This window comes from Poecilia formosa, unplaced genomic scaffold (genome assembly GCF_000485575.1).
Source record: "Poecilia formosa unplaced genomic scaffold, Poecilia_formosa-5.1.2 Scaffold442, whole genome shotgun sequence".
NCBI classification, from domain to species: domain Eukaryota; kingdom Metazoa; phylum Chordata; class Actinopteri; order Cyprinodontiformes; family Poeciliidae; genus Poecilia; species Poecilia formosa.
Window position 1 is genome coordinate 358,817 of NW_006800381.1, and position 15,917 is coordinate 374,733.

Genomic DNA, 15,917 nt, shown 5'->3' on the forward strand with positions numbered 1-15,917 from the left:
TTTTGTTAAATACCAGAAAATGTAAAGAGAACATTTTTTAAGAATATTTTTTTGTAACTTTGTTTCTTGTCTTTAAGCATTTAATTTGAGCAGGGAGGTAATTTACCTTTGATTGTTTCAGTGTTATCAATATTTATTATTCCTAATGACTCGGTGACTGCTTGATGCTTGATCATCTTATTACTTACACTTTAAACAACTGAACAGAAATTAGCAAATTGTTTTGTTAACTTAGAGTTTTGTTCTCAGACCAGTCAGAAACAAAACATAATTTTCTTTCATTTGCAAAATGCAGAAAACCATCAGATCATATCAATTGTAGTAATAAACTATACCATAAAATAATTAATTGAAAATGTCTTTTTTTGGTCATTTCTATTGATTTTTTTGTTTTCTCCAGTCTATGGAGCTGGAATAGTTTGAAAACTTTCCTTGAATTTTACTGCAGGAAACGCTGATATGAGCCCTGCAGTCGCATTGATTGTTGTTTTATTTACTGTGTTATGTTTTAAAGAGTTGAGTCTGTGGAGAAGGTGAGCCCAGTGGAGAAACGATACGAAGCTTTGGCCCAGATCAGTCCCTCCGCTCAGTACGGACCCCCAGCTCCAGCCATCCCACCCAACACCTTGTCCAAACTCAGCCCTGCTGACGGTAAGTTGTAGAAATAATCCCTAAACAAACCCAAATAATCACATCTCCCAGATTGTGCCTTGCACTTTAAATCATAATTATTATGCCTCTAAAATATGTTTCTTTACATTTAAAAATCGTTAAAATGATTTCCTGCCTGAATACTTCAAACAAGGAAAATCTTTGTGTCTGATCCTCATTGAAGTGATTTAAATTTTGACCAAACCCAGTGGAAAATTGACACAACCATTCTTGAATTCTGAATCGTTAAAACGTTCCTTTAAATCTGGACTAAAAACCCACCTGGTTACCTTTGAACCATTATAAATGAAACATTGACCAACATATTTTATGTGGAAAAATGTTTACTGGTTTTCTCAATCGTTGACTGTTCTTTGACTTTGTATTTTTGTGTTTTTATGACTTTGAAATGCCTTGTTGCTGAAATGTGCTGCACAAATAAATAAAATTTATTTTAAATGTATATATATATATATATATATATATATATATATATATATATATATATATAAACTTTAGCTGAATTGCTGCTTTAAACATGTTAGTTCAGCAAATTATGCTTTTTGAGGCTGCATATTCCAGACTTCTAAATTATTTGGCGATTATTTCAATAATGGATCAATCTCATTATTCGTTTTAGTCCTAGTTTTAAACTGAAGGTATGTAAGAAGGAAGGTATGTAAAGATTTTATCTCTTTTCTTCCTTTCCAGCCAACTCCATCCCTGAGCCACTGAGCTCCCCGAATCCTAAACCCGACCTGGCAGCTCTCAGGCCGACTAGCAGGGACGAATCCACGCCAGGCGGCTACCTGCCACCCAGAGGCCTCCCCGACAAAGTCCCCGTCAACGGCACCGACGCGCCGCCGCCGAAAACCCTGGGCGCTCCGCCTTCGACCAGCTACAACCGCTACGTCCCCAAGCCTTACACCAGCGCGGCCCGGCCCTTCGAGCGCAAGTTCGACAGCCCAAAGTTCAACCACAACCTGCTGCCAAACGACACGCAGGTGAAAACGGACCTCCTCAGCAAGCCGGGGGTGGTGAGCAACGCCTCAGTGAAACCTCAGCTGTCGCCACAGCCCCTCGACCACGACAGCGGCCTGGACACTTTCACACGCACCATGGACAACAGGCCCAAATACCAGCACAATAATATCAACGCCATTCCCAAGGCCGTCCCTGTAAGGTGAGGCATCAGAGCGCAGTGAGCGGCAGAAAGAGACGCCGCACTCAGCGCGTCTCCATTTTTCACTTCTGATACCGACATGAGGATTAGCATCAACCGATACAATACGATACAAAAGAACGGTGCTGAATTAACTCAAAATATTTCATTTTTAAAACAGACATAAACTAGAACATTTGCATTTCCTGTGAAAATGCAGTGAATATTTTTAGTGAAATTATAAAAATCCCTCCCAGACCGTATTAGAAATCGGTGCAGTGCATACAAAGCTAAATTCAAAGATCACAACAGTTTACAAGCTAAAACTAGCTAAAGATTGCATATAGGTTATGTTGACATAACCCGGGCAGAGTGAAAAAATCCATGTAAAAGCTAAAACTAGGTAAAAACCTGAAGCTAGCTAAAATTTAAATCATAGCATCAAGGCTAACACCAGAATGGTGGCTACAACAAACAAGCTACATGCAGAACGTAAAAAACAACTTTAGAGCTCGACTTGTGGATCTATTGGTTTGCACTTTGTCATTTTCAGTTTTTATGATGTAAAGCACCTTGAACCGCCTTGCTGCTGAAATGTGATACACAAATAAACCTTGATGGATTGATGTTGTCCGTTTCGTAACGGAAACTCAGCCGCTTTTCCCTGGAGGTTTGCTCTGCCTCCCTCTCTGACTGATGATCCCTTACGACTTGTCCGCCTCAGCCCCAGCGCCTTGGACGACGATGATGAGGACGAAGGGCACACTGTGGTCGCCACCGCCCGCGGCATCTTCAACAGCAACGGAGGGGTCCTGAGCTCCATCGAGACGGGCGTCAGCATCATCATCCCCCAGGGCGCCATCCCCGAGAGCGTGGAGCAGGAGATTTACTTCAAGGTGTGCCGGGACAACAGCATCCTGCCGCCCCTCGACAAGGAGAAAGGTCAGCGCTCGGATCCTCCCTGCCCCGATTATGTCAGAGAATGACTTACAGCCTCCAAGAAAATCCTTGGAAGACAAAGTGCTACCGATAGTAATTAGAGGACCCTTTTTAAATGTCAAGTTTAGTTCTGCTACTTTGGCTAGATTTTAAATGGAAAAAAAACATAAAAGGTTGTTTAGGCCTGAGCTTCTGCTGCTGTATTAAGGGACCTACTATGTAAAATTGGCATTTTGAACATTTTTGTATCTCCATTTGGGTTTCTGCTGCTTCTAAAAACAACCCAAGCTTGAATTATTTCGGTAATAAGTTAATGTGTTTTGTTGTCTAGAAAATTAGCCACTTCAAAAATCTCCTGATTGTTGAATCAGATTCAACAGGCAGGACGCCGATACCTGGCAACCCCGGCAGAGTTCCAACCCCGTTACCTAGCAACCCCGGCAGGGTTCCAGCCACGTTACCTAGCAACCCCGGCAGGGTTCCAGCCACGTTACCCCCTTACTTTTTAGGAATTATGTTCTTAAAGTAGCTAATTATATCTTGGTGAAAAGTTAAATGTAAGTTAGTTTTGTGTTTGTGTACTAAGATATTTGCATTAGACCAAAAGTACTTGGTATGATTTTGCAGTATTTACAATGGCTGCTGGAAAAGTTTTGAGGTTGACTCACCATCCAGAAACCACTTGTTGGATTCTTGTTGGTTATGCAGGAGGCTCCACTTCTGCTTTTCAGAGATGCATAGTTGTATAATTGCTTTTTTGTTTGCAGCCATTTTTACGTGTGAGTGTAAACGTTGCGTTGGGAGGCGTGGCCATCAGCAGCTTATTTGGATTTAAAGTGACAGGAGGCCCTGAAACATCTCAATCTGATTATCTAAGGATGATTTTGTGCAAACATTGTAAAAATCATGTTTTATATCGTCTCTAGATCTCTCCTGTTCAAGGAAGCACAACAGAAGCATCCTGTTAATCGGGACGTTTTCAAGATTGTTGGAAGGAGTAAATCAGGATGAAAATCTTTCCCTGTGAAATACCATAAGATGATCGTTTGGACTGCAATTTTTTTTTAATTATTTTTTAGCTATTGGCCTGATCCATAGATGATTTAAAACTTCCTTAGTGTCGTGTTCATTTATCAAGCCGTCCAGTCAGTTGACCTTTAGTTTTGCCCCCAGACTCTTCGGTATGCTTCATTAGTTAAAGGCTAATCTGTTTCCACTGCTAAATTCCTCTCTGCTTAGTTGGTGGAATTTAAATCCTGTCGTGTTTCTGTGCAGGAGAAACGCTGCTAAGTCCGCTGGTGATGTGTGGCCCTCACGGACTCAAGTTCCTGAAGCCGGTGGAGCTGCGCTTACCTCACTGTGCGTCTATGACCCCTGATGGTTGGTCTTTTGCTCTAAAATCCTCCGACTCCTCGTCGGGTATGCTGTCCTCTCTCTCTCTGTCCTTTTGGGGTCTGTGGGCTGGCTTTGATCAAACATGGAGATCCAGAAACGATGATCTGGACTCTTTAGCGTTCCTTATGCCCCTTATTTAATTTTTATAAATCTAATCTGTGTAGAAAATGCAGAAAAATTAATCTGTGAATAATAGGACTGGGCGATAAATCGATTTGAACAATTAAAATTCTTCAGTTTTTGAAAATTACATTTTTGGAAAATCTGTATTTTTGTCACCACTGGGCTTCCATAGTTCAGAGTGACATCAGAGCCGCCATCTTGATTGACTAGCTTGTTTTTTGACTTTGAATTCAGGTCAACGCTACAACGAAATATTAAGTCCAGGCTTATTTAATTATACAGTCGTAGTAATCAGATTTAAAAAATCCTACGACAATGAAGTCAAAATAATGTGAGAATAAACTCGTATTACCAGAATAAAGTTGAAATATTAGGAGAATTAAGGAGTAATTTTACAAAAAGCCCAACAAAAAATAGCAAAGAAAATTAAAATGAGAGATCTTGAACATCTTGAGAAGTTATACTTTATCGGTTTTACAGATAAAGTTATTATTTCATGTTTTAACATCAGCTTCAAATTATTATCGGTAGCAAATATTTAAATAATGATGCAAACAAATCTAAGTCTGTCTAAGAACCGCATAAACTCAGCTGGTCTTGATAACCCAGTAGAAAACCTTTTTCTCCTAATTTTAAGATGTTCTGGTAAAATTGTGTCTATATTCTGAATATATTATCATTATTAAATAAAAATTCCCATAGCCTGGACCTAATGCAGCATCGTTTAACTCTGAGAACGGACCATAAAAAATATATTTTATGTTTGTAATTTATTTTTTTATTAAAAGAAAGTGACAGAAAAACAATTAAAATTGGATGTGGTCTGAAAAAATCTGAATTCATTTTTAAGCCGTATTGCCCAGCCCTGATGAAAACAGAAATTAATAATCTGCTGTGGGTGAATCAGCGCTTCCACGTATTCTGATCTCCTTTCTTTTTGTTTGTTTATGTCAAATATATACTTGTACATTTTCACATGCTTTATCAAATAAACATTAAAAAAGTGTTCATTAAGAAACTTAATTAAATGTAAAACAAATGTATTTATCCCAAAAGGAAATTAAAGCCGTTGTGGGTGGTGATGCTGTGGGCATAAAAGATCTCCAGTAGCAGTCAGTTTTGCAACAAACCTGAAGAAGCCTCTGACTGAAGGCCGTCATGAGATGCGAGCAGCTCGGTTTCTGGGCAGCAGAGACGATAAATTTCAAAGCAGCATGTCGAGAATGAATGAGACCACCACTGCTAATCTGCCTCGTTTGCTTTTGCCACTTCCTTCATTTCTGTCTGGCCGTTTCATTAGAGAGCGCTACGATTGACGGTTTGTACTTTTAACTCCTCTGGGATCATTTGAGCTGTTGAGATGTTAATCAGCCGCACCGTGTTGTAAAGACAATCCCCCGTTTCCGTGGTTACGGAGTCAGATGTTGTGTCAGTAGTTGGTATGAAGAAAAACAAACAAATCACAACTCAATGCTGATGCCCCTCTTCAGTACGATCGCCAAACCTTTCTTCAGTCTAATATCTTAACTGCTTGGTGGCAAAAGTAACATGTTTTTATTTGCACATTAATTGTGCACGACTTTTAAGGAAAACTTGATTATGTCACATTAAGAGAAGTTCCTCTTGACCACATAACCCACCAGCATAACTCTACTTGCGTTTGAAAACTGACCTTGAAAATCCTTGAAAAGTGCTTGAATTTCACAGTGGGAAACATTTACAAACTCCTGATTTTTGGAAACTTTTTTTTGTGTTGAAAGTTTTTGGAAACTGTCTTGGCACCAGATTTGGTCCCAGATTACAATTCTCCCCCGGCCATGTTTCATAAACGTGTTGATCAGCATCATTCGGTCCAAACTCGTGTTTTTCATCGTTCTGCTCTGGAGCCGAGAACATCAGCATCGGCCTGACCCGGTTACAGAGGTTTCCTTTGTGACGCCTCTGACAAAAACGCTGCTTATTCTCAGATCTTTGTTCAGTCTGAGGAAATTAACAGTCGCCTCGGATTTCTCTCCGTCTGAGTGTTCAAAACATTTTTACATTTTTTAGTCTGCTGAAGAAATCATATTTTAATAAACCTGTTATCTGTAAAAAGACAATCACCAACTTTAGGGCTGAAATGATTAATCGCGATTAATCGATTATTCAATTTCTGAAAGAATAACATTTGGAGCAGAAATTAACCCAAAACTAAATAAAATTATAAACATTTTGCATTTAACTTTGTAAGCATATTCTACCCAAACTCAAATGGCAGTTTTAGCTTCACCCAGTTCAAAATCTGTAAAAAAATAAATAAAATTTAAGAACCTTTTGCTTTACAGTTATTAATCAGATCAGCCCTGCACTGATTTAATACGTGTTTTTTGTTGGGGTTTTTTTACTGCACGTGTTCAAGCAGCTAAAGGAATCCTATTTTATTGCATTTTAGACATTAAAATGTTTATTTTTATCATTTGTTTATCCACATATTTTAATGTATTTCCAATATTGTGGTTCAGTAAAAATAAATCTGGAAGTTTTATCGATTACTAAAATAATCATTAGTTGCAGTCCTCAAAATTTCTGATTTTTTTTCGAGCAAATTTTTTACTTTCGAAGCTCAGAAATTTGGATGTTTTTTCCAAAAAATTTCCTGAGATAATCTCAAAGCTTCTAATTTTTTCTAGTAACTTTTTGACTTTTTAAACCCAAAAAATTTCCTGTTTTTTTTTCTCTCTAAAATTTCTGAAATTACCCTAAACATTTCAGATTTTCTTCTAGCAAATTTTCAACTTTTCAAAATCAGAAACTTCCAAGTTTTTTTTTTTTTTAGAAAATGTTTGAGATTAATCAAAAAAATTTCCGTTTTATCTGGAAAAATCTTGACTTTTGAAACTCAGAAAATGTCCAAGTTTTTATTAGATTAATCTAAAAATTTTAGTTATTGGTAGAAAATTTTCAACTTTAGAAATTCAGAAAAATTTGAATTTTTTTTTTCTTTCTTTTTTTTTCTGAAAATCTCTGCGATTAACCTCAAAGTTTCAGGTTTTTTGACTTTCCAAACTCAGAAATTTCCAATTTTTTCCTTTAATTTAATCTAAAAATTTCTGAGTTTTTCTAAACAATTTCTGAGATTTAATTTCAAAATTTCTGGGATTTTTGGTGGTGATTTCCTACCTTTTTTTTCTATACACAATCCTTGTAATACGCCGTTGTACAGTTTTGACCTAAATGTCATTTAAAGGCAAAATGATTCAAAATGCAATCCAGGATTTGTTTCGTTTTGCATCATTTGTCACATATTGTTATTTTGATGATATTTCATTACATCTTAAGCCAGATTTTATTTCATTATTACCCAAAGCAGCTTTACAAACTTTAAGGTTATCAGCATGAGTTTGTTTAATTTCTGCACCTCTGACTCCGGCTGTGTTTTTCCCTGCAGGTGATCCTAAAACCTGGCAGAACAAATCTCTCCCTGGAGATCCGAACTACCTGGTGGGTGCAAACTGCGTGTCTGTGCTCATTGACCACTTCTGAAGACGGCGACAGCTGGCCTGTTAACGAATGTGCTGAACGGTCGGGTATGAACTCCTTCCTCTCACGTTGTTTACTGTGCCCCAAAACTTTAAAAAGCAGAGAAACGCTCACACAAAGCGAGTTGGAGGAGGCCGGACTTTTGTTCATTTTCCTCTTTTTTCTTTTTTGTTTTTGTTTTTGGTGCTTTCAAAGCTTGCAAAAAGAAAAAAGTTATTTAATCTAAGGAACTGAAGTTGGAATGCATGACCATTGCTACAGGACTGGATAATCTCATTTTGACATTTTTAGCTCAAAGGTTGCAGAGGTGCGACAAAGAAGAAGAAAAAACAAGATTTTGTGTGCTGTAAAGACGAGAAAGAGAAAAATCACACAAACAGCTAAATTTATATGAGCAAAACCTTTGTTTTTGCGAAGGATCTCCGAGGACTTCACGAAGGAAGACGTAGAAAAATAATGAAAGTATTAAGCGTTAGCATCAGATTCCCCGTTTGTTTGGAAACGGAGCGCTCTCTGATTTAATCTGCTGTTTTATTTTTCTTTCTTTTGTTGTTTTTTTTTTTTTTGTAGGGGGAAAAAAAGAAGAAAAAGTTTTACCGTAGATAAATATACTGACTTGATTTTCCAGAAACTCCTGCTGTCTAGAGATCTATGCATGTGCTACGACTCAGGTCCAGAAGCCTGCTAACGACTAAGTTCAACACATGAAATCCCATCGTTACACTGCAAGCAGTGATGCCTTATCTGCATATTAACTTTTCAGTGAAAACCTTCAAAAACATCGGATCCTTGAGTTGTAACGATTATCCGCGCGGAGGGAAAAACAAAAAAAACAACGTGTTTCTGCATTTCTCTTGGATTTAGCACACAGAATAATTGGGGCTGACGATTTAAAAAAAAAAAAGTATGCTTTCTTTTACTGCTATGCATATGAAATCTGAGGAAATACACAAAGCTAGAAGATGTTTAAAAGACGTGGCTGTACATACTGCTAGCATATGGCCTTGGTTCTCTGTAAATGACCTTTTGTACATCTTTGTTATTTTGTATAAAAGAGAAAATGGTTTGTTTAAAAAAAAAAAAGAGGAAGAAGTGGTTACATTGGTTATGTTTATATTCTGGTTATACCCCTGAGCCTTGGAACTGACATACGCAGTAATAAGTCCAACTTTTCTACCAACATATACACACAGACAGATACACTACTTAAGGCATTTTTAACTGTCAGAAAACTTTTTATTCTTATTTACAAACTAGAGAAGTGCTTGGTTTAACTGATTTTAAAAAGATGTACTTGAGGGGGGCTGCTTTGAAGAGTGGTCCCTTCCTTTATTTGTGATACTGGATGCGGTATTGTGTGCCCTGAAATGTATTTTTGTACTAATAGACGATTTATTATGGCACATCAGTACTATTTTTCTTTTGATATGATGACACAGCTTCAAACCAACTCTAGTTTTATTTTCCCGTGTGGCCAACATTCTTTTTATTTATTTTGATTTTTATTTCTGTTCAGTTTTGGTTCTTTTTTCTTTGCAACACATTTCTAAGTATACCACTGTATTACTAAATAAATTCATTTATAAAGTAGAGTTGTTTTATTCTAATGTTTTTATGCACATCTCCAGGTTGTAGTTTATTTCAGTAATTACATTTAATAAGTGAAACTTTCTTATCAAAATTGTATTAAAATAAGGAATATTACAATTACAGCTCATTTTCCTTCCACTCAACTTTTTACTCACATTCTATAAACTTTCCCTTACTGTATCTGGGTCACATTTCTGTCTTAAAAATTCTGTTTTTAGCTCTTCTATGAAATATTCAGATTTGTTCTTTTAAGCTCATCAGCTTTAATGAGTCCATAAAAAGTTTCACTTTTTGAATTTAATATTTATCTAATTTACTGAGATGACGTGTGAACGCCTGCAACATTTCCAAGTTGGAAGCATTTCTTTGTTTTAAATGACATGAATAGATCAAGAAACGATTTTTCATACTGAAAAACTTCATTTTAAACTCAAGACAGATTAATTCAACCTGTAAGGTTTGCTGTAAAGTTTATGTGGTATTTAAAGGGCCAGTATTATGTAAATGTAAAATTAACCTTTTTATTTTTTAGTTTTACTGTTATTCCCTCATCAACAACATACCTGGCGAGTTGCTGTGATTCTGTCGTGCATGTTTCCATGTTGAATCGCCATGGCAACCATTCAGCTCCTTCAGACTAGCCAGCAGCAATTAGCAAACAACCCTCAAAAAAACCCTCAAAGCATCATGCAGCCACCACCGTGCTTCAAATGAAGGAAGGATTAAGAAACAGAAGAAAGGAAAGATGAATAAATGGAAGGAATGAAAGAAGGATGAATAAATGTAGGGAAGGAAGGATAAATGGAAAGAAGGATGAATTAATGAATTTTGTTAATTCTGATCATTTTGGTCTCATTTAACTTCAGTGAGAATAAACGGTGTATGTAAACTTCTGGATTCATCTGTATGAAAAGTTGCTGATTAAAAAAAAAACAAGCAGGAATATTTTATATCATTTATTTAAAAACTGATTTGAAGTCAGGATGATGAATTTAAAAAACCTCTAAAGCTGCAAACGCGTTAATAGAAAAGTCTCTTCAAACCAGAAGTGCTGCGTCAAAGTTTCTCCCTGAGATTAGTCGATCGTTACACTCCACGCATGAGAAAACGTTACGTCTTCAATTAAAACACAAAGTTCACTTCAGAGTTCAGTTTCTGTTAGAGCTTCATTTTCCCTGCAGCGATGGCGCCGTGGATCTCCTCCGTCAGAGGGACGTACGTCTTCTGGTCCGGGTCCAGGAAGTAAAGCGGGTCGCTGATGAGCGCAGGGTTGAATCCGTCCTCCACCAGCTTCACCTTCTTCATCTTGAACGTCCCCGTCATCTCCAGGGACGGCTGCCAAAACAGGACAAACTTAGCCAAACTCCGAAAGAGCAACAACTTCATCGAACGGCTGGATCTAGAAGAAGCTAAGGGGTTCCATTCATGCCAAAAATAAGTAGAAATAACTTCTATTTATTTAGACCAACAACATAGATGTTGCTATCCATCTTTCATTGATGTCTATGGTCTTGATGTTTTATGGGTATATCTATGTTTCATATGTGTCAACACAAATGGAGCCCCATAAGAAGCAACTTCTTTGCAACCTCAATGTTTTATGGTAACTTCATTTTAGTGTGAAGAGACAAAATCAAATCAGGATCTAGGAAGAAAACGTGTTAACATCCACTGAAGTTGAGCTGCCAAACTAAAGAAAAAGTTGCTTTATAAATTCAGCCGAAGTCAAATAATTTTTTTTTTATCTCAAAATGTTCCCATAATTACAAAAGAGGATTAGAGGAACTATAAAAAAAATAAGAATTCTGACTTTAATCTCAGAATTATGACTGATATTGTAATTCTGGCATTTTTTCTTAGAATTTCACATTTAACCTCAGAATTTTTTTTCTTGGAATTTTGACTTTAATCTCTCAATTTTTTCTTAAAACCCTGAAAAAATTCAAAATTCTAAGAAAAGTCATAATTCTGAGATTAGTCAGAATTCTAAGAAAAACAATTGAGAGATTAAATTCAAATTTGACTTTTTTTTTCTTAGAATTTTTTATTTAATCTCGGTATTTTAAGAAAAATGTCAAAATTCTGAGATTAAATTAAAAATTCTAAGAAAAAATTCAAAAATTCTGAGATCAGTCAAAATTCAAGAAAAAGTCAGAAATTTTGATTTAATCTAAAGATTTTTACTTTTTTCTTAGAATTCTGACTAATCTCAGTATTGTGTGACTTTTTTCTAGAATTTTTAATTTAATCTCAGAATTTTAATAAAAATTCTGAGCTTAAATTAAGAATTCTAAGGAAAAATGCTAGAATTCCGATATCAAAGTCATAATTCTGAGAAAAAAGTCAGTTCTTATTTTTTTCTAATTGATGTAATCCTCTTTCGTAATTATGAGATTAAATTCAAAATTCTAAGAAAAAGTCACAATCCTGCTTAAGTTCCACATTTACTTTTTTTCTTAGAATTTTGAATTCTCGGAATTTTGATCTCAGAAGAGTTGAAAAACCTAAATTATGAGATTAAAGTCCTAAAGGTACAACAAAGTCATACTATTACAAGAATAAAGTGGAAATAATCCAATAAAGTAATATGACTATTCTCATAATTTTACTTTTTTTCCATTGGCCCCTAATATTCCATCATATTATTTATTGTCATAAATTTATTTTAAAAAATTGACAGTATGATTGGAAGTGTTACATTTGCCATTTTCTCCACCGTTTGTTCCACAAGGACATCAATAAATATCAGTAAATTCAAATATACCATTAGATGCAGTTGCCATGCGGCTGAGTGATGCGAGTAAAGCGGCTGACCCGCTTCAGGGTTTTCATTTTTACCTGAATCCGTAGGAACCTGGGTCTTGCGTAGGCCGGCAGGTAGGAGACGACTTGCTTGTAGACGTCTGCGGAGTCGAAGGTTTCTCCTTCTTTCAAAGTGACGGCCGCCATGCCGATCCGACCCTCGTGACCTGATGGTTAGGAACAAGCAGGGGAGAGGAAACCATTTCAAGCCAGTAGTGACCCGTTAATCTTCCTCGGTGTATGGCCTACACAAAGCATGTTCGTTACATTTTTGTTCACAGTCATTCTTAGATAGGGCCTCTAGTTACTTTAAATCTAAATAAACTGGTGCTGGACACGCCTCCCAACTCAAGCTTGTGTGAAAATGACTGCAAACTGATGTGCAACTATACAACTGTACATCTTTGAAAAGCAGAACTGGAGCCTCCTGCACAACCAAAGAATCCAACAAGTGGTTTGTGAAACAACATTCCAGCAGCCATTGTGCAGCACATATAGTGGTAAAACCAGCTGGAGCTCAGCTTTGGTTGCTAGGTAACGGGCTGGGGTTGCTAGGTAACGGCGCAGTATGACTCAAGAAAACATCAACTTATTGCCAAAAAACAGCTGGGCTGTTTTTTGAAATACTTTCACTGCAAAAAAAACAAAATCTTACCAATGATTTTGTTCTGGTTTCTTCTGAGAATATATTAATATGCTTGAAATGAGACAAAACTAACTTCAAAGTAACTTTTCAGCAAGATATAGCTGAATATTGATTTAAAAAAATGTACTAGTTACACTGGAAAATTATTTTATTAAAATGACATTTTTCACGTGTTATATGTGAAATAATCTGCCAGTAAAACTACGGTAGTACTTTTTCAAGTCTAAGATATTTTCACTACAAACTAGACCAAAATCACTTGGTAAGAAGTGTTTTTACAGTGTATGTCGTTTTTAGAAGCGGTAGAGACACAAATGGAAGTACAAAAATGTTCAACATGCAAACTTTTCATAAGTCCCGTTTGGCGTAGTAAAGTATTTTTATACCTTCCACTTTAACGCCATAAACATTTGCTTCTAAGATGCAGGCAGCCAAAGTGAGGATGTCTGCCACCTCTGACGTGGCGACGTTTTCACCTTTCCACCTGGAACAGAAACAATAAAAAGATGATGGCAGCGTCTCCGTTCATCTCGGATAGATAACCTGGGAGCCTCCACTCACCTGAACGTGTCGCCCACTCGGTCCTGAAAATAAATAAACTTTTCGTGGTCGAACCGAAGCAGGTCGCCGGTGTTGAAATACAGATCGCCTTTTTTCATGACGTCATAAAGTCTCTTCTTCTTTGTCTGCTGCTTGTTGCCGGCGTAGCCGACAAATGGAAGGCGCCGAGTTATTTCTCCAACCAAAAGCCCAGTTTCACCTGAGCAAAATAAAAGACGGTAACAACAAATAAATGATGCTCATTTTGTACAGCTTCTGTTTATTTAAACTTTTGATGCAGGTCAACTTTATGATAAAATATAATAACCAGGCTGCAGTTTCTTTTTACAAAAATAGAGTATTGTTGCAATAATAAAGTTGGAATAATACAGAATAAAATTGTAATATTAGGAGAATGTGGAACACCAACACAATTTAAAAAAATTAATTATTAAAGTTTTTTTCTCAAACATTTTTTTTTTATTTTAAGATGTTCCTCTGGGAAAATGGCATCTTTATTCTGCTAATATCTTGATTATATTCATCTAGTTAAACCAAAATTGTCGTAGCCTAATCCTAATTCTCAACTCAAGAAATATTTTCTGTCATTTTTTATTTATTTTTCAGAAAAGAAAGCAAGAAAAAAAATTAAAATCCTCAATCGGCTCTATTATGAAATAAATTTGAGATTTTATTTTTAAGTCACATTCCCCAGCCCTTAATCTGGATTAACACCAACAGGGAGAAAAAAAAGTGAGATTAAAGTTGGAAATAATTATTAAGTCAGAATTCTGAATTATTTTGTTTCCAGTTTCTCTAATCTGCTTCTGTATCTTTCAGCTTTTACATTTCAAACATCTTTGCACTATTGTCAATATTGGATTAAATATTTAGAACTGGGCTTAAAGGTTAAATCCAGCTGCTCACCACTCACCGGTTTCTGCTTTGATGCACAGACCCTCCGCGTTTCTGACCGGCTCCTCCTTCTCGATGTCAAACTTGATCAAAGTGTAAGGAAAGAAAATCTGGGAGGAAAGAGCAAACGTCTCATCAGCGTCTGAGAGTGAAACAGAAACTCTTCATATCCTCTGATCATCTCTGATCTTTGTTTAATGCGTGAAGCCGATGCTGATGGGAGCAGCTTCACGTTTGATGACGGATCAAAACACAGAACATTAAAGCATTAAAGTGAAATTCAGGAAACCTTGACGACTGTAGCGCTCCAATTGGACATCCCAGTTTCTTCAAATCAAATTAAATTAGCATCAAATGTTTGATCAAGCAGGAATAAAACCTGTGACATGTAAAATTTGGTTCTTTAGTAAAATATTTCAAGGTAAAATAGAAAAAGCTGCATTCATACTGTTTTCTTACACCTTTAACATCTTCTCATTTCCTGAACCAGAAACCTCCATGGCTTTAAGGTGAATAAAAAACTAAATGGTTTTGAAAATGTTTTAACATGACAAAATGTCATTAAATATAAAGATTATGAATAATTTCCTAATTATTCATAATTCCAATTCATAAAATTATGAATTTTATGAATTGGAAAATAAGATAAATTAGAACAAATCTTTTCAAAATTCACTTAAAAAAATGCACCTCATTTTAACACGTTTTTCAATTATCCATTTTCTACACTTGAAATGACTTTAGAGGGAGCGTCTCTTACCTGCTGCAGAAAGTTAATGCGTCCCACCGCTCCGATCTTGGACGTGTAATTCATGAAGCTGAGGTTTCCCTCGGTGGAGCCGTAAAACTCTCTGACCTTAATGTCGCCGAATCGATTCAGGAACTCGCTCCACACGTCGCTTCGGACTCCGTTCCCGATGGCGATTCGAACTTTGTGGTTCTTCTCGTTTTCTTTCTGCAAAAAAACAAAAAAAAAACTAGTTGAAACTGCAAATGTACAGAAAACGATGTGGAAGGAAAACCGCACGTGGATTTCTCACCTTTGGCATGTTGCAGAGGTAACGCATCGTCTCGCCAATGTACTGGATCGCCGTCACGTTGTACTTCCTGCAGTCGTCCCAGAACTGAGAGGCTGAAAACTTCCTCCTCAGAACGAGAGTGAGACCTGGAAATAACAGCGAATCACATGACTCATCTGCAAAAAGTGGGAATGCATTTTATGTGACGCATTGGGGCGCCACGCTGGAACGGGCGCCAAACGAGCGCCTCTGTTTAAAAAATTAACAGCAATAATTTGGATTATTTTCCACGTAATAAATAATGTAGGTATTCATTTTTCAAATTCATATTTTCACCATGTTATTTCTGCAATAATAATGTCAGAGTTCTGCAAGACCCAGCTTTTATTTTGATATTCCACTTCCGCTTATCGGCAAGCCAGTTTGCACATAGTGACTAGACAAATGTTTAACTAGCAACCTAAATATATAGTTAGAAAGCTAAACATTTAGCTTGGTTGTTAAATAACTTGTTAAATATTTGACAAGCAAAATATGAGCTAAAAACTTTAGTTTGAAAACTAAATATTTACCTTTTAGTCTATTTCTCAAACTAAATGTTTAGTTTGAGAAATAG

The 15,917-nt window shown here is 36.4% G+C and overlaps 3 protein-coding genes across 11 annotated transcripts in view; 1 reads left to right on the forward strand and 2 right to left on the reverse strand.

The window, feature by feature from the left end:
- tjp1b (tight junction protein 1b) overlaps nt 1–8,693 on the forward strand; it is a 106,100-nt gene extending 97,407 nt beyond the window's left edge. For 7 of the 9 annotated variants that reach the window (XM_016663759.1, XM_016663755.1, XM_016663756.1 and 4 more), the window contains 5 exons: nt 515–651; nt 1,363–1,834; nt 2,538–2,755; nt 4,028–4,171; nt 7,698–8,693. In XM_016663759.1, the coding sequence (XP_016519245.1) occupies nt 515–651; nt 1,363–1,834; nt 2,538–2,755; nt 4,028–4,171; nt 7,698–7,792 (1,066 nt within the window). In that variant the 3' untranslated portion in view covers nt 7,793–8,693. The remainder of the gene's footprint in view (nt 1–514; nt 652–1,362; nt 1,835–2,537; nt 2,756–4,027; nt 4,172–7,697) is intronic. The other 2 variants (XM_016663757.1, XM_016663758.1) reach the window with 2 other exon arrangements.
- A 1,629-nt stretch (nt 8,694–10,322) lies between these two features.
- LOC103155706 (very long-chain acyl-CoA synthetase-like) overlaps nt 10,323–15,917 on the reverse strand; it is a 24,301-nt gene continuing 18,706 nt past the window's right edge. Inside the window, exon 6 of the mRNA XM_007577482.2 lies at nt 10,323–10,528. The gene's annotated coding sequence lies outside the window, so the exon portion shown is untranslated. The remainder of the gene's footprint in view (nt 10,529–15,917) is intronic.
- LOC103155702 (very long-chain acyl-CoA synthetase) overlaps nt 10,325–15,917 on the reverse strand; it is a 12,831-nt gene continuing 7,238 nt past the window's right edge. Inside the window, 7 exon segments of the mRNA XM_074560033.1 lie at nt 10,325–10,714; nt 12,218–12,348; nt 13,214–13,311; nt 13,389–13,587; nt 14,302–14,392; nt 15,043–15,237; nt 15,323–15,447. Of these exon segments, the coding sequence (XP_074416134.1) occupies nt 10,538–10,714; nt 12,218–12,348; nt 13,214–13,311; nt 13,389–13,587; nt 14,302–14,392; nt 15,043–15,237; nt 15,323–15,447 (1,016 nt within the window). The 3' untranslated portion in view covers nt 10,325–10,537.